Source organism: Dermacentor variabilis, chromosome 1, assembly GCF_050947875.1.
Source record: "Dermacentor variabilis isolate Ectoservices chromosome 1, ASM5094787v1, whole genome shotgun sequence".
Lineage (NCBI taxonomy): Eukaryota > Metazoa > Arthropoda > Arachnida > Ixodida > Ixodidae > Dermacentor > Dermacentor variabilis.
The window spans coordinates 141,252,426-141,274,572 of NC_134568.1; the positions used below are offsets into that span (position 1 = coordinate 141,252,426).

The 22,147-nt window shown below is 47.0% G+C and overlaps 1 protein-coding gene across 4 annotated transcripts in view; it reads left to right on the top strand.

Annotated features, from left to right (window-relative positions):
* LOC142585534 (sushi, von Willebrand factor type A, EGF and pentraxin domain-containing protein 1-like) overlaps positions 1-22,147 on the top strand; it is a 246,408-nt gene that overhangs the window by 131,222 nt on the left and 93,039 nt on the right. For all 4 annotated transcript variants that reach the window (XM_075696377.1, XM_075696351.1, XM_075696369.1 and 1 more), the window contains 2 exons: positions 13,841-14,215; positions 17,352-17,483. In XM_075696377.1, the coding sequence (XP_075552492.1) occupies positions 13,841-14,215; positions 17,352-17,483 (507 nt within the window). The remainder of the gene's footprint in view (positions 1-13,840; positions 14,216-17,351; positions 17,484-22,147) is intronic.

The following is a 22,147-nucleotide window of genomic DNA, read 5'->3' on the forward strand; positions in this document are numbered from 1 at the left end:
TGAAAATGCAGGCTATTGCGCGCATACAGAAACACAGCCTATCAGTCATTAATGGCAGAAGTTCGCCGCAGAGCATTAATGTTACGGCCTTCCACAGAAGCGTAAGCTCAATACTATTATGCACTGAGATTGCTCAATGCGCTTTGAAATGACAAATCATAGCCTGCCACAAAAATACGCACGCGCCATCCTCGACTATCAGTTGTGGCCTCTGGTCCATCAACCACAATAGCGCGTTCCAACGCTTAGCCGCGTTAGCTTGAGTGACGCAGATAGACATTGTGTTGGTAAGACAGTTACACCCCTATCGTAGAAATTTCTTCTTAAGTCGTCATCTGCAATAGGCGGAAGTACTGAAGTTCGCACCTATGCTACGCTTACGTATACGTAATTTCCGGCTACAGCGCTCGTCTTTGCAGCGGGAGGCATCGCAAGCTTGCTGACCTTGCGAACAGTTTTAGCTTTGTGAATGCGCTTTTAACGCAAAGTGTTAAACGGCTCCGTGTCGCAGAAGATCCCTTATCGGTGTCGGCGTCAGCGGAGTTGTCCGTGAGCGGAAATTTAGATATATGTATATGCCAGGCTTTGCTATACGACATGCGGTATATGCGGGTTATATTGTCATACCATCCTATCCCTAAAGTTGCTCATACCTTGTCTTACGTTCTTGAAACATTTCACATTTTCATAGGACAGCTTGAAGCAGACCTGTTGAAATCCTACCCTTTAAAACCCCACAGCTATGTTCGTTACATTGACGACATATGTAAAATATTGGAACACGGCACAAGCGCGTTAGCCGACTTAATTAGCGATTTCAATCGCTTTCACCCGAGTATTAAATTTAGTGCTCCCCACTCTCCTAGTCAGACCAACTTCCTCGGCACGACGGTCTCCATAGAAAACGGAAAACTGAGAACGACACTTTACGGGAAGCCCACGGATAGCCAGTGTTACGACTTTGCACCGCTGCCACCACTATTACGACTTTGAGGTGGTCCCGTAGCGCTCGTCACCCGTTTCGTGACAGAGCGTTGGTAGCGAAGACTCCGAGTCAGGCGTCGGTGAGAATAACAAAAGGGACTTTATACACTATATACAGGTCATTATACAGGACATGAAGGGATCGGCACTGGGGCCGAGAGCTCACAGCAAACGCGACTGTTCTCGCACGGCGACGTCCGGCGAAAACGCGTGACACATCTCACTCCAGTCGAGAGCGGCACTCTGCTCCCGGTGGGTCGGCGGATCCGGTTTTCCAGGCGGCGCGCCGCGGCTTATAAGCCCCCAGAAACCATTGTCACTCAAACGGCCCAATACAAAGTGAGCACTCGACGGTCGTCGGAGGGGGTCCAATCAGCGACCACGCTGGCCACCCCGTTCAAAACTGGCGGGCGCGGTGACCTCCAGGGAAGGGGAGGTACGGCGCCGGGCTGTCTGGCACTTGGCGACACGTTTGAACATGTTGCCCGCCGATGCTTCTCCGGAGGACACCACTGCCTGACGGCTCAGCATCTTGACTTGTCAAGGGAGAATTAGGGCGCTGTGCCTTTCGGCGCAGCCCCGGGTTTGTCCAAAGGGCGCTCGCAGGAAAATTCTCCATCTTGCAGATTCGGAATCCGGGCTTGTGGTAATGGCACAACAGCATCCCCGCCCTCAGATAAGGCGCTGGGAAGACGAGCTGCCTCCACGTGGCTCGGATGCCAGGCGCGCACGTTCGTCAGGCTCGTCCAAGTTTACGTCCAGTGTCGGGACGCCAGGTCACTTCACGTGCCCAGGTCCCACTCGCCAGGACAGGAGCTCGGCTCACCGCGTTGTCGCCAAGGCACCTCAACCAGCTCCGCTCGGGTCGTTCCTAAGCCCTTGCTTCTCGCCACTGGTCCCGGTTGGTCGTTCTGCAGCTTGCAAAACCGACCGGCAAAAGGCAACACCCAACACGAACAAGTGCCCTCTGTCTCCCGTCAAACACCAGACAAGGCTATAATCCAAATCAACCTAACTGAATTGCTATCCCCCTTTTTGCTCCCGCTGCAACAAGAGGCAGGTGTACGATCTAGTATACAAGGCTCAAACAACCCTTTTTCAAATGAACAACACACCAAAAATCAGGAACAATTAATAATCAGCAATAACAATGAAAAATAGAATGGTCCCCTTGAAATCACTTGGACCGAAAACATACTACTGAGGAAGCCAATGAGGTCATTCATTTTTCCCCCGATCTCCCTGTGAACAGGACAGGTCGTCGCGAAGCAAGAGAAGGTAAGTAACGAGTAGGAACGAGTAGGCCACTGAAAGAAGCGAGGCCTAGAATGCACGACTTAGAGCGTCAGCGTTCGCGTTCAACCTTCCCTTCTTATAACGGACAACGAGGCTGTGCTGCTGGAGGGTCATGCTCCATCTCAGCAAACGGCCGCTTTTAGAGGACATGCTACTTAACCAAGTTAGAGGGCAATGGTCTGTTTCCACAACAAACTTAGAACCGGAGACATAACAAGCCAGCTTCTGAACGGCCCACACAACGCAGGCGCACTCTTTCTCAGAGGTACTGTATGCCTCTTCTCTACAACTTAGTTTGCGACTTAAATACAAAATTGGTCGTTCATGACCACTAGCATCTTCTTGGCATAGTACCGCTCCCATGCCGCGATCACTCGCGTCGCATTGAATGATGAAACCTTTCGAAAAGTCTGGTGCCGTCAGAACCGGCTTATGGCTTAATGCTCGCTTCAGCATTTGGAACGCATTTTCTTTCTTTGAGTCCCACGTCACCTTAACGGGCTCCGACTTCCGAAGTGCGTCGGTTAGCGGGCTGGCAAGGTCAGAGTAGTCTCTCACATAGTGTTGGTAATATCCAGCTAAACCTAAAAAGGCCCGTATATCCGTCTTCGTGGTTGGCCGGGGATAGTTCAAAATAGCAGCTACCTTGATGTCGGACGGTCTACGCCGGCCGCGCCCCACCACATGGCCCAAATAAGTCACTTCACCGCAACCTAGGTGACATTTAGCTGGTTGCACAGTAAGACCTGTCTCTTTCAACCGGCTCAACACGACTCGCAAGTGCTCCAGATGTGATTCCCAAGTGTCCGAAAATATGGCAACATCATCGAGGTACGGCAATGCGAACTCGCCTAAACCATGAAGCACTCTGTCCATCAGGCTAGAGAAACAATACGGCGCGTTTTTGAGGCCGAAGCTCAACATGAGTGGCCGGAACGTTCCAAGCGGGGAAACGAAGGCGGCATAGCGGCTGGCTCGTTCCGTAAGGGGTACTTGCCAATAGCCTCGCACGAGATCCAGGGTAGATATATAATTTGCCTTCGACACTGTCTCTACCCTTTCTTCCAGGTTCGGTATCGGATATGTCTGATCTCGGGTTATCGCGTTCAGACGCCGATAATCGACACATGGCCTAGGATCTTTTCCTGGAGCCTGGACTAGTATCAAGGGCGACGTGTAGTCGCTCTCACTTGGTACTATAACCCCCAAGTCACGCATGCGCTGAATCTCCTCAGCCATGATTTTTTTCTGCACGGGCGAACAACGGTACGGTTTACTGCGGATCGGTTGATCAGAGGTTAACTCGATGTCATGCTCTAGGACCGTTGTTCTTCCGGGACGGTTCGAAAAAACCTCCCTAAACTCTGAAATGATTCCCTTTAAGTCCTCCTTTTGGGCGGCACTTAGACGCGCTTCCAACGTCAGCTGTTCCACCATTAGCTCTAAACCACATACCTTCATATCAGCCGTCGTCAGGATTTCGGCCCCTTCCTCATCGTCAGCATTTATCGTCATGCTTATAATCGCGCGACGCTGAATGTAGGGTTTCATCAAGTTACTGTGGTAAATTTTGTTGTGCCGTTTCCCTAATTTAACTTCGTAGTTGGTATCGGAAAGCTTAGTTACAACCTTTGCGGGCCCCTCCCAATGAACCTCGAGCTTGTTTTTTTTCGACGGTCGCAGCAACATCACTTGGCTACCTTCTTCGAAGGTGCGTTTTTTTGCTGACTTGTCGTAGTATTCCTTTGACAAGGTTTTCGCCGCCTTCATGTGGCTCTCTACAATATCTTTGGTTTTCCCGAGCCTCTGGAGGAGGTCAAGGACGTACGAGACTACATTTGGGTCGTCGTCACTGCCTTCCCAAGACTCTCGCAGCATGCGCAACGGAGTTCTTAGGCTCCGGCCATATACAAGCTCCGCGGGACTAAAGTCGGTGCTCTCATGGGGAGCCGATCTCAAGGCGAACATAGCGGCGGGAATGCAGGCCTCCCAGTCACAGTGACGCTCAAAGCACAGGGCTCTCAATATTCGCTTCAGCACCGAGTGCATACGCTCTACTGGGTTAGATTGCGGGTGATGGATGGAACTGTGCACTACCTTAATGCCGCATCTTTCCAAAAAAGTAGAAGTTAGGCAGCTGGTGAAGACGCTGCCATTGTCGCACTGAATCTCGGAAGGGAACCCGACGCGTGCAAATATTGAGAGCAGAGCGTCCACGACCTGGGAGGAATTTAGCTCCTTAAGAGGTACTGCCTCGGGGAACTTGGTCGCGACACACAGGGTGGTCAGAACATACCTACAACCGTTCGTTGATTCTGGCAGAGGGCCTACAATATCGATTACTAGTCGCCGAAAAGGTTCGGATATGACTGGCACCAACTTCATCGGTGCCTTCCACTTGTCAGTGGATTTGCCGATTCTCTGGCAGGTGTCGCAAGAGCGCACGAATTGTTCGACATCCTTCCAACAATACGGCCAATAAAACTCCTGAGCCATTCTAGCCTTGGTCTTTTTCAAGCCAAGATGCCCTGCCCACGCGTTTTCGTGCGCGAGTTCCAGTAACTGTCGGCGATATTTCCGAGGAATCAGAAGCTGTTCATATTTGCGACCCTGCTTATCCGTGTAGCAAGTTAACGGCTTCCGTTTTTCAAAAGAACGCGTCGTATCGTTTCGCTGCTTGGGACCATCGTTAGCATTCTGAGATGTATTCTGTCCTTCCCTTACAGTTTCTTTGGTAAGGGACTCGTCTTTCCGAAACTCGCGACGCGTGATTTGCTTCCGTTCGTCGGGCTTCCCGGAAAACCCATCTCTCCTATCTGCTTTTTCTACGCGCACTGCCTTGCTGTGCAAGCTGCGGCGGGTGTAATACTCTTCCGCTAACTCTGCTGCCTTGTTTAGCTTAACCTCCTTTAGCCTATCTTGCAGCCAGAGCCGGACATCCTCATCAATGCAACGGTAGAACTGCTCCAACGCGATGCATTCGACAATTTTGTCGCGGTCGTCGTAAACCTCTTCGCCCTTCAGCCATTCCACCAAGTCGGCTTTTAGACGAAACGCGAAGTCAACATTCGACTCCCTGCCCTTTTTTGCATACCGGAACCTCTGCCGGAAAGCTTCGGGCGACAATTTGTACTTCCGCAGTAGCGCTTCCTTCACATCACTGTAGCTCTCAAACGCCTCTTTCGATAAGCAAGTTATTACGTCTGATGCCTCCCCAGGAAGCAAGGCTAACAGATTCTGTGCCCAGAGGGATCGCTCAATGCTATTCCGTTCGCACACGTGCTCAAATTTCACGAGGTATTTGGCCATATCCTCTCCGACGACAAAGGGTGGAAGTTGATCGCGTATTCTCGGAACATTAGAAGTGAGACCAGGCGCGGGCGAGTTATTTCGGATCTCCAACTCTTTCATTTTAAGCTCGTGCTCGCGACGTTCTCTCTCTCTCCTTTCCTCCTTTTCCTCCTCGCGACGTTCCTTTTCTCTCCTCTCCTCCCTTTCCTCCTCGCGACGTTCCTTTTCTTTCCTTTCCTGCTCGCAACGACGTTCATTGATACCCGCCAAGGCTTCTGCGGCTTCCTCAGCCGTTACGTCCCCAGTCCTCATGACCTCAAGGATCGCATTCTTTCTTTTGGTTGAGCCCAACTCAATGCCCAACTCCTCACAAATTTCGAGAAGTTCCTTCACCTTGTACTTCTCCATCGTTCACACTGTCCTCCTGCTGTTTACCCTTTTTGAATATACCTGCCGTACGCTACTATAATGCTACTAGTAAGACATATGCAAGTATTTCACACACTGCCCTGTTTACCCCCTCAGCATCCCCTGGTTTTCAAAACACTCTTACTAGGCTTGAAACACACAAGGTTATCACAATGCAACACCAAATCCTTCCCTAAGCTACTATAACCTGTGTCAGAGAAAGTCTGGTGTTTGAGGTAAACTTCAGGCACTCACCGCGCCGAGGTAGCTGATGCCGGTCAATCCCGTAGCTGCCATCCACTGTTACGACTTTGCACCGCTGCCACCACTATTACGACTTTGAGGTGGTCCCGTAGCGCTCGTCACCCGTTTCGTGACAGAGCGTTGGTAGCGAAGACTCCGAGTCAGGCGTCGGTGAGAATAACAAAAGGGACTTTATACACTATATACAGGTCATTATACAGGACATGAAGGGATCGGCACTGGGGCCGAGAGCTCACAGCAAACGCGACTGTTCTCGCACGGCGACGTCCGGCGAAAACGCGTGACACATCTCACTCCAGTCGAGAGCGGCACTCTGCTCCCGGTGGGTCGGCGGATCCGGTTTTCCAGGCGGCGCGCCGCGGCTTATAAGCCCCCAGAAACCATTGTCACTCAAACGGCCCAATACAAAGTGAGCACTCGACGGTCGTCGGAGGGGGTCCAATCAGCGACCACGCTGGCCACCCCGTTCAAAACTGGCGGGCGCGGTGACCTCCAGGGAAGGGGAGGTACGGCGCCGGGCTGTCTGGCACTTGGCGACACGTTTGAACATGTTGCCCGCCGATGCTTCTCCGGAGGACACCACTGCCTGACGGCTCAGCATCTTGACTTGTCAAGGGAGAATTAGGGCGCTGTGCCTTTCGGCGCAGCCCCGGGTTTGTCCAAAGGGCGCTCGCAGGAAAATTCTCCATCTTGCAGATTCAGAATCCGGGCTTGTGGTAATGGCACAACACCAGGCATATTCATACTACAACAGTCATCACCCGCGACACTGCAAGCAAGGAATTTTTGTCGGACAAGCGAATCGAATAAGAAGAATCTGCAGCGAAGACCGTGATTATATCAACCACCTAAATGACATTAAAACAACGCTAGCAGAAAGAAACTATCCACAAGTTGCTCTCGATAGAGCTTATGATGCCACGTCAAGATTGGAGAGTGTTAGGATCGGCCTGCAGCTATTTCAGCCCATTGCACGTGTTCCGATCCAACCGGGACGGTGGCGCACTTCAGAGAACTGCGAATAAACGGCAGCCACGTGGCGAGGGGTCAGCTCAGGGGAGTTCTCGAGGGGAGGTAATTGGCGGAACCTCCCCATGAGCTTTTCGAGACACCGGACAATGTGCTAACCGGGCGCGCCACCCGGGACGGCTCCGGGTTCTACGAAGCCCCTCTGACGTCGGCCGCGTTGCAAAGGTCATCTGCTTTCGGAGGGGGCACTGAAACTTGTGTGTGCATGTTTGTAAACCGTCCCGCGGAGAGACGGCTGGTCTACAGTGACGTCGAACGATGACGTCGAACGATGACGTCGAGCGGAGTGCATATAAGCAGCGATTGTCGGCTGCTAGAGTGTGCTCGTTGTCGTGTTCGAAATGTACTCGTGAGCTGTGTGCTCGTAAGCTGTTTGCTGCATGCTCGTCTTGCGGGCTCCATTTAGGAGTCACGCTAGACTGTCGATGTATGTCTTGTCTAAGATGTAAATAAATCCTGCTCGCCTAGTCCTGTCGCCCCAAGCTCCATCCCTACGACTATGACCGCTCCAAATCCCTACATCTGGTTGGCAGCGGTGAGATCAGCCTACGGCTCCTAAATCGGCCTACGACTCGGAGACAGCAACGGCAGCTGACGAACGTTGGCACATGGTGACCGACCGGTATCCTGATCAAGTTGGAGACGACTTGGGATTGACCACCTCTTGCAACTGACTGGATACGGCGGAGAAGGACTGGTGATATGGTGCTGCTTCAGTGGGTAAGCGTTTGGTTTTGGCTGTAAGATTTACCAGGCGTCAATTTCTCTGTGTTTTTGGATGTGATTCGCTGGGATCTTTTACTTGTATTTTGATTTGTGTAGGTATCGCAGCAAGTATTGTGTGACAGCAGAGCCAAAGCTTAAAGTAGCGACCATGGTCCTAATGTGTTTGACGAGAGCTGGCCTGTTGTGGTTGTGTGAGGAGATCGAGGTGGACGTAGAGGAGGACTTGACGGAAGCAGAGATTCGTAAGACAATTCTAGAAAGTAACAATGATTCTAAATTCATAGAACAAATGAGTAAACGAATTCTAAACAAAAAAAACGGGAACAGGACGCAATTAGGCAAGAGCAGGAAGAACTTAAGCAAGAACAGGAAAAAGATAGGCAGGAACTGAAAAGAATTTCTCAGGAAGAAGGCCTAACAGAAGTAACGAGGCAGTACATTGATGCATTGAACGAAGAGATTCAAGGTTTAGAGAAGGCAATCGAACTAAGTCAACAGCTGCTGGAGAAATCTGTAGGCTGGACGCAGCGAAAGTGGGAGGAAGTAGACAGTAGATTTCAGTCGAAAGCCGAGAGAAGTAGTAGTACCTGGTGAGAGTAGCAGCACGTTCACAGGTGAACTCGAAGTGCTAGGAGCTAACGATGCCTTAGTGGCAACAGAGGCCGTTAAAGGCCAGAGTGAGAGCGACGAGGTGCTGTGCCAACAGAGGACTGTAGAGAAAGCTAGGCCAGCTGCGAACGAATTGGCACAGTTACCGCGCGTGGGCGTCGCATCTCATGGTAGCGAGGTCGTTAGCGAGGTACAGAATACTATGGACTTGACAGACGCGAGCAACCATGTCGAGTCAGATCTGCGTGCCGAAGTGAAGTGCCAGCTGGACGATGCAGTTGAGGGTAATTCTCAGGATTGCGAGCTGCGTAGCTTAAGAGAATACAACTGCATTGTTCAGGGATCGGTGCAGCTCTCCGCCAGTCTAGGTAGCCTAGATAGGGATGATTCAGTTATTAATCATTCGGACTGTGCGCGTGAGACAGCGATCGATACCGACGGGCTGTGTGGCGATGCACAGCGTGAGCTGGGCAATGCAGTAGAGGGCAGTTCGCAATAGTGCGAGTTGCATAACTCGAGTAAAGCCTGCTGCATTGTTCCAGAGTCGGTTGAGCTGTCCGCCAGTCGAGGCAGAGAGAGTTTTGATTTAAATGAGAATCAATCAGACTGTGCGGGTAAGAGACCGATCCGGGCTGACGAAACGTGTACCGGCCAGCACGAGGCGCGAGAAGGCGACATGATAGAGAGTTCAAAGTAAAAGCGCCGCAAAAAGAAGCGCGCTAAAGTTCGGAACGCGGTGGCTAATGTAGCTCAGCCAAAGACGGCGAAAGAGGCAAAAAGCCAGGGCAAGAGGAAAAGAAAGGTGCGGTCGTCGTTGACGATGTTGACGCACCCAACACGTTCGAGCCACAGGTCAAAAGGAGACCGCGAAGCATGTTCCGCACGGACGCGGACAAAGGGCACGGGGTGGTTAAGTTCCTCGTCGTTCCGTCGTTCTTTTCGAAGCTCAGCGTGTAGTACAAAGAAGCGCAAAGTGGCAAGACGAGACCAGGTGGGGAGTAGCGACGCGGTCAATCGAGGCCGTAATGAAAGCGGGGCGCCAGGACACAAATTGGCGGGAGACTGTAACGTCTTGGGGGAGCTGATAGTGAGTCAGCCCTTTTGTTGTTCCTCGGTAGCCTGAGTAGCTTTTGGACCGCGACCACCGCGGGTACGGCTCAAAAGCATGAGTCAGTCGTAAGCGTTTGGAACGGGAGGCCAAGAGAGCTTCCGTAGAAGTAAAACGTGTTATTTTGTTTTATTTTTGAGCACTTGAAAATTTCGCGTTTGAAGTTTCTTTCAATATGTAAAGGTATGAGCTTTGTTTGTTTTGTTTGAGAAGCTCCGAGAGTTGAGAGGTATTTTATGTAAACATGTAGCGTGATGAAACTGTTTGTATGACGCAAGCACGTGATCGAAATAGGGACCACAAAGCTAGCGCGATTGTATTTACGTACCTGTGGAGTTGGCCAGTCTGTTCAGTGGCAACAGTAGGTGAGATAAGTACGCCACTGTGATAGGGTAAGAACAGGCTGTTCTTGAACTTAGGCTGCTTAAGTTATGGTCGGGATTTGGTAGTTGCGTCTTCGGTTCAGTTCTGCGTAAACCTTTACTCTTGTGCAGCGCGACGGTCAGGTTTGGTCGAACTCAAGAGGAACGTGAACGCTCGCTTTGGCGGCACGAAATTTTGGGGTAAAATTTGGGATTCCCATTTGAGTGACTTGCATTGAAATTGTGATAGGAAGCCTGGTGGGTTAACAGCTAATTCCGGGCGTTAGAACGCTGAGCGGTATTGTGTTGCCGGGATCGACTCTTCTGTGCCAGCTGTTGTGAGATGGTTGAAGGCATTCCAAGTGCGTAGGGGTTGCAGAGAGCAAAGCCATCGTCTTGCTCGCCAGCCATTCTCTTCCTGCCCAGCGGTTGCCAGCACTGGCCAGGCGAGATTTCCCGGACCATGGAGGAGCTGTTAGGATCGGCCTGCAGCTATTTCAGCCCGCTGCACGTGTTCCGATCCAACCGGGACGGTGGCGCACTTCAGAGAACTGCGAATAACCGGCAGCCACGTGGCGAGGGGTCAGCCAAGGGGAGTTCTCGAGGGGAGGTAATTGGCGGAACCTCCCCATGAGTGCCCCCATCTGCCTTCGGAGGGGGCACTGAAACGTGTGTGTGTGTGTGTGTGTGTGTGTGTGTGTGTGTGTGTGTGTGTGTGTGTGTGTGTGTGTGTGTGTGTGTGTGTGTGTGTGTGTGTGTGTGTGTGTGTGTGTGTGTGTGTGTGTGTGTGTGTGTGTCTGTGTGTGTGTGTAAACCGTCCCGCGGAGAGGCGGCTGGTCTACGGTGACGCCGAGCGGCGTGCATATAAGCAGCGATTGTCGGCTGCTAGAGTGTGCTCGTTGTCGTGTTCGTTGTCGTGTTCGAAATGTACTCGTGAGCTGTGTGCTCGTGAGCTGTTTGCTGTATGCTCGTCTTGCGGGCTCCATTTGGGAGTCACGCTAGACTGTCGATGTATCTCATGTTTAAACTGTAAATAACATGTAAATAAATCCTGCTCTCCTAAGTCCCGACGAAGAGTCAAGCTCCTTCCTACAGCTACGGCTGCCAAATCTTACATCTGAATGGCAGCTGTGAGATCGGCCTACAGCTCGTAGATCGTCTGACAACTCTAGCAAATGGTGGCAGCGGCGAGATCGTCCGACGAATCTAATAAGAGACACTCGGTATTAGCGAAGAAACAGCCTACACCAAAATCTGGCAGACGGCCAGCTTTTATAACAAAATATTGTTACGGGGATGTTGCGAGTATACACAGACGATATTTAACACACACACACACACACACACACATATATATATATATATATATATACGTACATGCAGCAAGAGTCAGAATAGCTAAAATGGCTGACCAACAACAACACGCAGCAGCCAGCGTTTCCGATCTTCTTCCTCTGCTCTCATCCTTCCGTAACAATGTTGTCATGCACTCCCAAACATGAGGAACATCCTACGAAAATACCACCCAATATTATCAAGTGACGAGCGTCTGAGAAGAGCGTTCCCGGATGTACCAAGGATTACCTATCGCCGCAACAGGAACTATAAAGACGTGTTAGTGCACGCAAAAGTCAGCCAACATCATTCCCCCGTAATAAAAGCATGTTGTCGCCCCAGGTGCAAAACCTTCAGGCACCTTCAAAGTGACATAAAATTAAAAGCACCGCAAATGGTTATGCACACGAAGTCACATCTAGCTTCACTTCTAAAAGTTCGGATGTGATTTATATGCTTGAATGCTCCTTCTGTAAGAAATAATATATCGGTGAAACGGGGCAATCATAAACGTTAAATTAAACGGACATCGGGCGGACATAGCTAAAAAGCTTGCGTCGCCGAGCATTTCAACCAACCGGGTCATAACTTTGATTAACTTAAACTTTACATCTTAGAGTCAAATTTCCGTTCTGAACGAGAAAGAAAACACAGAGAATCATACGTTATCCATAAGTTCAAGACATTGCAAGCAATAGGCATAAACGTTTCAAAGGGAGCGTTAGAATTTATTCGCTATGCTAAATTTCAAGCTATAGGCAGCAGCACTTAGTTTGGTTTCTTAGCGTTTCTTTTTTCAAAGCGAAGCTTTTTTTTTTTGCCTTTTCCTTCGACTTTCCCACTGCTACTGTGACTGCAGCTATCAGGCATACCGTGTCGGGGGTGAGTGGTTCAGAGCGTGTATATACGTGGAAGGAACGTGGCGGAGAAGAAAAGAGACGCGAGGAACTCGTTTCGACCTCACCGCGTCAAATGTGCACAATGCCTTTTGGAGCTCCCGCAAAACACTCGGCGACGTTTTACAGCCTGATCAGTCTCTTAAAGAAACTTTGCTTCGCCATTAACGTCGCAATGAAACTTCGTAGTTACTTCCAGACATTATTTTAGCGCTATATTGCGTCTACGTTCATGCGTCATCTATATCATAGTGTGTCGTTATGGGGAAAGACTTACTCTACTCACCTTGCAGGTCTTCAGAGCCTTCAAAATCAACTAAAACCTAATTATCACGTTCAATCTAATGGTCACTCATTCCACGCCACCTTCACCGGACCTTTATTACTTTTCCGCTTCGTGAGTTATTTAAACAAAACATAACTTTTCATCTTCGAACTTAACTCAGCTGGTCCTTCCACAAACTCTTGCATACCTAGATTTCCTGAAGGCAGGGATCTGCTTATACCCAGTGCCAAAATTAACTACGGGCACTTTACGACGAGGTTCAGTGTCATATTGAATTCGGTACCATATGAGCTGAAGTTATCCTCACCAGCTCACTCATTCCTGCATACGCTGAAGAAATATTTAGTTGTGATGCTAACTTATTGCTACTTAATAGAACCATAAATTTCGATTTCTCACTACTTCCTCTGATCTCAAGTTTAATACCACTTACATTGAGTGTGGAGGGACCTCGACAGTTCAGCTGTGGGACCTCTGAGTATCTTACTGTATTAATCATACTGTACTCTCTGTGTTTTGTGACCAATCACTGCTGAAACTTAAACTTGTACCTTTAAAACACCATGGGTTAGCATTTCGGCATAGCTATTGAATGATGAATCAAACATTTACGGTGCACGACATTAAATTTATGACCTGTACAATGCATGAACAGTGATGAGATTGCACGCTGTATAGGATAAAAAACAGTGACGATTGTACGCATCGCATTTAGTTTATAGCACTTAACCGCTTCACAATAACTTCGCTTCACGAAAACTCCAACAGATGCATTGGAAATGATTTTTCTTGTGTAGTTTGATTTATGTTCAACTGCTTTGTACACTATAATTATTTTTTCAGAGTTGTCAATAGCTGTCATTTAAGCTACAATACCGGATGCACTTCATATACGTAAACCGCAGGCAGAGTACTGCGGTCTAATGGACTGCACCGTAAGCTGAAGCATTTGTTGAGCCGTGTTTAGGAAAGGATGAAAACGTTTGCGAGTGTGAAAGGGAATTTTTAGCATTAGCAGCTACAAGAAGTTCTAGCTAAAAGCTTTTTATGAGAAGTCAGCTACCAAAACCGCGTAAAGTTGTGCGAAAGCATTTAGCTAATATTGACTCTTTCATCCAAGATTTTAAATTTTCCTGTGATTTCATGTCTCCGTAATGTATAGAAGTATGGTTGAATAATCGATTTATTAAAAGCGTGCAGCATAACATTTTTTCTTTGTTCTTTCCTTTCTCGGTTCATCCAAAAGAAGCACCAAGAGACTGCATATTCCCAGGTAGAGAGAATCGCTTCAAGGCGCACAATGCCCACGTGCGCATACTAAGCGGAAATAGCGTCCCTCACGGAACTGAACTGAGATTTCATTGCGAACCTGTCGGGGAAGTGCTTCTTAAAGGATCACCCATTTCCCGATGCCATGATGGCCAGTGGATTCCAGAAGTGCCTTACTGTTACGGCAGAGAATCCAGATTGTGGAATGGCATTTCCATGCGCTTCTTGACGGAGAGCTACACAGTTCCTGGCGGCGTAGTGTACTTGGAACCCAATTCATACGTAGTGTTGGAGTGTGAGAGTACTGGGCCTGTAGAAATCCGGCTGAACACGATCGAGAAGGCGTACATTGGTAAGTACCCTTTTTACATGCTATCAGGAGGTGTTTGGGCACAAATACGGCGCCGGCTACTCCTTGGCTCCTAAATATGTGGCACATACGACATCCAGTTACAATGCACAACACATTACAATAGACAACGTAGTAACAACGAATTTGTGTTATCACATACAAGTCAAAAGGCACCTTCTTCATCGCGCATATCTTCTTACAAACCCCGTGTTTATCGGAGAGAAGTTTTATAAACTGGGATAACGTGCCTCAGGCAGACTGGCCGACGTTTTAATAAGTGGACTTATCTTAGTCTAAGGCAACCTTACTATCCTTAGCGTGTTCGTTTTAACGGGTTAGTAGAGTGACGCCGCATTGTGTCGCTGTCGGTTGCGGCGGACTGCGAAAACAGAAACTGGGAAGAAAATAAACGCTGGCATTTCGCGTTTCTAGACATCATAGTGGGAAGGACCGAGTTGGAAAACGTGGAGCGCGAGGCGGAGGCAGTAACAAAACATCTGCTGAACCAATTTCACGATCACTGTCGGCGGTAACGCCTTTATCATTCAATTAATATAGCGACACAACGTATTGGTACCGTCTAAACGAGTTATGTATGATGCGTGTACTGATTGGGATTCCCCTTTCGTGCTTCCCTATAAGAACAATCGGCGCCATTTATAGCCGGCACCGCGAAGACTGCGCTTGGTCCTCGAAATGCATGGCGCCCCGGTGCATGAGAACGCTGTTAAACGAGTCATGCGGCCACCGGGCTCCTCTCTTTCTGGACACGCCGCGCCATCTGGTAGCACTGCTGAGGAGTCCGCGCGTGGGCTCCGAGATTAGAAGCGTGTCGCGTCGGTGCCTGCGAACGTTGAGGATTGTTCCATGGCTTGCTGCACACTCGATTAGCGAGTGAATAACGCAAGTTAGCGAGAGCTTCGTTGAAGAGCGGTACATATCCAGTGCAGGCATGGCGCAGCTCGCTAAAGGGCTGCGTGAAAGGCATTTTTTTTTTAAAAGTGGCAATACCCAGTGTATTTATGCCACAGCCTGCTAAAGCATCGGGTTGCTGTCCTCGAGGAACCCGTGAGACGGGGGTTCGATTCCGTTCAGCATCGGAGAAATTTAAGGGGTCCATTTCGTCATTTGCAGAGCGGCACATTTTCAGTGGTACATACCTAATTACCGAAGCTGGCGCTACAGAGGCTCATCAAATAGGGACACACACCTACTGGTGATCCAAGCTGGCATCAAATAGGTTCATTGAAGACCAGGACAGACCGAGTGGCACACACCCAGTGCTCCAACTCGCCGTCAAAGAGTTTCTTCGAACAGCGATACCTACCCAGCCTCGCATTTTTCAGCAGCCCATTCCGGCGTGAAAGAGATTCCTTCAAGAACGGCACGTATGTACACATTGTCACACATTCAGTGACACAAGTTAGTCCGCTGATTGGTTTCGAACCCTGTTACCTCAGCCCAGTAGCTAGATTCGCTACCCATTCGACCACGGACTACGCAGTGAAAGAGGTAGGCGGGAAAACTGTTAGGTACAAACATAGATAGGTGCAAACAAATAAAGGTAGATATATAACCCCCGGAATGTGCGTGAAGCATTTTAACATACGCATTAAAAGCTGTCAAATGACAACTCAAGGCCGAGTCGAAAGAGTTGGAGATGCAGGAAAGATCGTCTTGCTCATTGCTTAGCACATTCTTGAGAGATGTCTGCCGAGTACCAGATGCACTTTGGCCACACTGCATCGCATGGGCCTTGGCAGCGGTTTACTGGAAAAGAATCCAGAAGCCTTCAATTCAGAGGGCGTGCCTCGCTGAAGCAGTCAGTGCACCCAAGCGCAGGAAGGTGCTGTAGGCTTTACGCTGGTCCAGGCTGCAATTGGGGGGCGAGTGAAAACAACCCAAGCGTGTGACATGGTTTAGCTTACAGTGAGCGCACTTGGAGCGTAGTAGTCGGGTAAATATCTTGTAAAAATAACTCAGACAAACAGAGCACCCGGGACATACGGTCTCTGATTTCGTGAACCTTGTAGAGCGTGATTTGTTGCGTCATTGCAGTGCATATTCTAACGGATCGAGGTACCTATACAAAAAATGAGGCCAGGAATGTTTCACTTTTTGCGAACATGCATTTTGACAATTGCTTACGGGCGGCCACTGGCCTTAACGGCATTTTAAACTGCGCGAGGAAGACAGGAGATGAACAGAAACAGACGCACACACAGAGCGCAGCAAAAAAAAAAAATGCTGAATCTCTGAACCGACCATACCCCAACAACGTGCCTTACTTCAGTCCTCTGTGGCCCATTTTATGTTTTCGCCTGTTTTCGTGTCTTTCTTTCATTCTTTCTTCTTTTCCGTTTTGGAAGCTGTACGTTAGTGTACATCTCTGTTAATATATCTGCATTCAATAAGTCAGTAAATTCTGAAAATTGCAAACAAAGCGTATATGGAGCGTAGCTCTAGTCTGAATATTTATGTCCCTGGTAGGCACGATTTACATAATTTCTGAGAGCAGACGAAACCTTTTGGAAATTTACCTGTACATCAGCTCCCGTTAATTCTGTTGACTCGCCGATTGAATATATTACATCTGTTCGTCATCAGTAGGTACGCTGTTGCTTTGGGCTGCGACACACTGCTAGCTGTCTGGCTATTGAAACTATCACTGATGCATGATTTCTTTCTTGATTTTTCAGGGCTGTATTTCAGGAGGATTATTTTCTTTCCGTCCTATTTGTTTCTCGTCAGTTATCTCGCTAAATGGCCGATAACTGAAATAGTGGAGGCGCGTCTTCGTGCAAGCCAATGGCGAATGGCAAAATAAAATAGAAACTGAAAAGAACTGTTACAAATGTGCAGCGTCTGAAGTTTTGTTTTGTAAAGATTATTTTCCATCGCTTTTATCCAATTGTTATGATGCACCTCTCCAAGTGGCCGATCGAGACGAGAGGGGGCTAGCGGCCTTGAATATATTATCACGTACATATGGTGTCTATCAGCAGTAAGTACACCCTTGCCGTTGGCTACTATAGCTGCAACATATATTCCGCTATCTACCCAACAAAACTAGCTGTGCGTGGCATGACTTTCTTTTACTGATCTGCGTGTGCTCACTAAAACCGATTATTTTCAGAGAGATCACGCTCGGGAAGGATATACGTTGTGAGAGCAAAGTTTAGACTCGGATACGACGAGTGGACAAATGTTACATGTGAGAAGTCCTACGAGAGGGCACCCTTCTGGTCAATCCCCGTGCGTGGTCACCGTAAGTATACTCATGTCGTCGTTTTACACCTTGCTTAGCCATCAAAGCGAAACACGGCAATTTAACCAGATGATGTCTTGCCTAGTTTCATAACTGACATTGTAACCCCCCCCCCTCATACTCAAGTGATAATACGTGAAGTTGAGGTAAGCACTCAAGAGCGGATAATACACTGAGTGGACGCTGCTAGAGGCAAAATTGTATTAACGTGTACAATAACGTTGAGCGATGTGCGCACTGGTAAAGTTGCCTTTTTTTAAAAGATCTTTGCTAATGACTCGGTTTTATCAATGATCCATCGAAAGAACATTCGTGGCTTGCTGGGCTACTTCTTTCATACTTGCAGCTTTAACTAAAGAGCAGACCTTAGACGGGACAGCCGAACAGACACCAGACACATGCTAGCTCGCAATTAAAGTTTATTAGAGGCATACCACGTACATATACTGGGTGATCATTTTTAAGTTTAGATAATTATTAAAAATTGCCTGTTGCAGATAACATAATTCAAGTCCTAGAGATGGATTATTCAGACAGGCGGACATTACTTCAATAGAACTCGAAACACATATCAGAAATCACCGATAAACTTCTTAATTAATGACTTCATGGTACATATTGCAATTTCCGAATTGTAGCTCGTTAGTTTGCAAGGCGTATCCAATTAAGAAGTCAATTAGCGAATTTTCGTTTGTTAGCTAAATATGTGTTTTGATTTCTCGCGTTAGTAATGTCCGCCTTTTCGAATAATCCTGCTAAAGGACAACAATTATGCTAACTACCACAGTTTATTTCTCGAAATTCCGTAAAACTTAAAACTTGATCATCCCGTAAAGAAACAGGGAACGCGTCAGACGGCACTGCGCATGAGGCCACCAATATCGTTGCCCACTTGCAAAACCACCTGAAGGAAACAAAAAAGAAGTCATAGCATTTTTTCGGATAACATTTGTTCATTTCTGCGCAAGAATTCACATGTGTCACTTATACATACTTTCTTCTTGTTTGTGATGTTGAACGCTTCCATTGCCTCTCGCGCAAGCTTGTTTTCATTCTTATCCAGAATTTGGATGCAATAGAAAGCAAAGGCTCACCATGGAATCGGCATTCGTATTTGCAAAAAGATGTTACGCCGCTTTAACCGTAAGAACAGGTAGCAACCACTCGTGTGTTGGACGTATTAGCGAAGGTAACCGGCCATTAGCAGACAGTTTGTCGGAATTAAAGCTGTGTGAATTCGGCCTCTGATTCGTTAGTTTGTTAACAAGTAGCAGGCATTGCGTTTTCTTGTTTTGGCTTTCTTTCCTTATTTTTTTTAGATGTGGAGTGAGGTCAAGAACAGATTGTCCTCGCCTCGGAAAGTGACAGTGAAGGATGTATATGCAATAATTCAGCGGTCTGATTCTGTTTAATCTACAATCCGGACATGTGTTGAGCAGTTGGTTCACCTAACAACAGTTGTGTTCAAACCTGAACAGGCAAAATTTTTGGAATGGCAGTACGTGTAACACCAGCCGTTTTAAACGTATAATTCAGGCTTCATGCATTGAAAAAGAATGATACCTTCGACCCGCCCTCTGCTCCTTTTGTTCGCATAAGCAGCATTACGATTACAATTCCCTAGAACATTTACCGGACGTATATATGTCATTGAGCAAAAAAGAACCATAAAGAAAAACAAATGCAGACAGCTGGTAGTGGTTAAGTGACCCTCCATGAAGTGCGGCGTTGACTCCTTCGTTATTGAGTTATGATTCTGGGCAGCATATTTGAGGTTTTACTTTTTTGCAACTGCATGCTTCCTGCTTTGCTTCCTGCCGAGTAGGAGGCCTGTTCGGGTTTCGATATGCGTCGCGAAATTAATGGGTTGTAAAAACGTAATCCAGAAATGCTAAGTTTACTCCCAGAAAGGCCAAATGGGGTAATATCTGTATTTAAACTAACAGGTAAGTGAATTTACCTGCTAGAGAAAGATCTGACCAAGACTGCTCGGTTCATAATTCTTAATGGTAGATTATGTAGACTTTAGATAACTGACTATATATTGTGTACAAAATCTCTATTGTGAAATTGGCACACTATGCTGTGGCAGTAAGGTTGACCAGGAGTTGGGTGTTGTGGATTTGTATGGGGCATTACTATGATGTCCCAGCCTAGATACTAAGCGAGGGACGCTTTGTTTGAAGTGCATATAACTTGCAGGCAGAGTTGAAACGTGAAAGACGAGGGACAGAATAGAATTTCTACTTGCATTTCTATGCTCGTCTGTAAGCGTGAAACCTCATAGCGGGTGCCCTGTATCCACGCTTAAGAGGAAGCTTTATCTGGAGCCCGACTCCGATGCCGCCTATTCAAACGCATGTAAAAAGCAGAAACGCTTTTCTGATATAACCACTGGACCGATATTAATTAAATTTGTTGCATTTGAGAGACAAAGCCAAACTCTAGTGGGTGTTGCAAGCGTAAATTTGATCTAAGGCCTGAATTCTTTAAAATATATTTTTCACAAGTTTGCAGGTTTAAAACAATAGTAGCCACAGATTTACAAAGATGTAGCTCTGTATACCAAGAACAGCTACCGCAGTTCTGTTAGCTACATCCTTTAAAGCATCCGCAACGGACAAATCTGATGTATCAATTTATTACTTACGTGAATTTGTAACATTGTTTACCTAGGCTTTGAAATAGTCGTACACACATATAATGCTATATTTGAGAGCCATGTGTTTCCATCAGTTTTGTCTGCTTTAGATGTACTACTATATAGAATTGACAGAGTTGTGATATCATTTCTTATTGCAGAGTTAGAATTGTCAACTTGATAGTTTCGTTTTCTGAAAATCTGTGATTTTTCAAACATATTTATAAAAAATTTACTGCATAAATTGAAAATTCGCTACCAGCGGCTACTAGATTTTAACACTTTCTGTTAACTGCAACAAACCTCATCAAATTTGCTGCTTTCGTTCCCGAGAAAAACGATTTCTCCTTTCTCACTTATTTATTTATTTATTTATTTATTTATTTATTTATTTATTTATTTAGTTATTTATTGTCATACTCTCAAGGCCCGGGGGCATTACAGAGAGGAGTGGTGATTATTACAAACAAATTCGTTAACAATATTCTTGAAGTTTGTGGCGTCAGAAATGGCAGTGATGGAGGCAGGGAGGCGGTTCCAGTCATTCGTCGTTCTTTGTAAAAAAGGAATCAAACGTTGGTGCGACAAGTGGGAACTTCAAACTTAAAATGATGATCTGTACGGGACGATATGTATGATGGCGGGGAGATTAGTTCATCCTTAAGTGCTTCGTTAGTGTAATAAATCTTGTGAAAAAGGTATAGGCGAAAGTATTTGCGACGTAACTCTAGGTTAGGCAAGTCAAGGGTTAGTTTCATTGACGAGACACTTGCATGACGAGAATAATTCGAAAGAATAAAACGAGCAGCTCGGTTTTGAATGGATTCGATGGTATTTTTTAGCTTTAGGGTAGAAGGGTCGAAAATGGAGCATGCATATTCAAGTTTAGGCCTCACTAAGGATTTGTACAGAAGTAACTTGACAGCTGCAGTTGCCGACGAAAAATTACGCCGTAAAAACCCAAGCATGCGATTAGCGTTACCGTAAATGTAATTCATATCAATGTTGAATATAAGATTGTGTGTGATGTAGATACCAAGATATTTGTATGATGAAACATTTTCTACGGGTATGTCTTTAATATTGTACGTAGGAAGGGTGGTATTCCTGACAGCACGGGACACACGCATCGCCTTACATTTATTAGGATTGAGCTTCATTTGTGATCTAGAACACCACGATCTTACTATGTCAACGTCTGATTGAAGAGTATCGCAGTCGCCAGAGTTAGAAATGACACGGTAAAGAACACAGTCATCGGCGAATAACTTAATTTATGATTTAATTTGGTCAGGGAGGTCATTAATATAAATTAAACATAATAATGGTCCTAGAACCGACCCTTGCGGTATACCGGAGGTTACTCGACCAGTGGAAGAGAAGCATTCGTTAGCATAAACAAATTGGGAACGGTTAGACAAAAAACACTTGATCCAAGCAAGCACGTTTGGATCAATGTTGAGGTTACTTAATTTAGTTAAAAGTAATGCGTGTGAAACAGTACCGAAGGCTTTGGCGAAGTCTAAAAAAATGCAGTCAATAGTAACGCTAGCATCCATCGCCTGGAATAAATCATTAGTGAATGACAAAAGCTGTGTTTCGCAGGAATAGTGTTTTCTAAATCCGTGTTGGTAGGGGGTGAAAAATAAGTTTGACTCGAGAAATGAAACCAGGTGTGAGTAAATTATGTGCTCCATTAATTTGCAGGGAACGCTGGTTAGAGATATAGGTCTGTAATTAAGTGGGGAGTACCGACTGCCAGACATGTATTTAGATAGGAGCCCCCGAGCGAAAGCTTCCTCTTTAGCATATTTAGAGGCAGAAGCCACATTGCACTTTCGATTACACCAAAGAGATGTCCTGCTTTAAACCTTTACCTCACATGCCAAGAATGTAGAAGATCTAATGAAAAAAAAAGCAGGCAGATTCCACGCCTTGTGGTAATCGATGTTATGCGAAGCAGTGTGTGGGGAGCCTACCAAGTTAGCGAAACGAGCATGAGGCCACCAAGACAGACAGACAG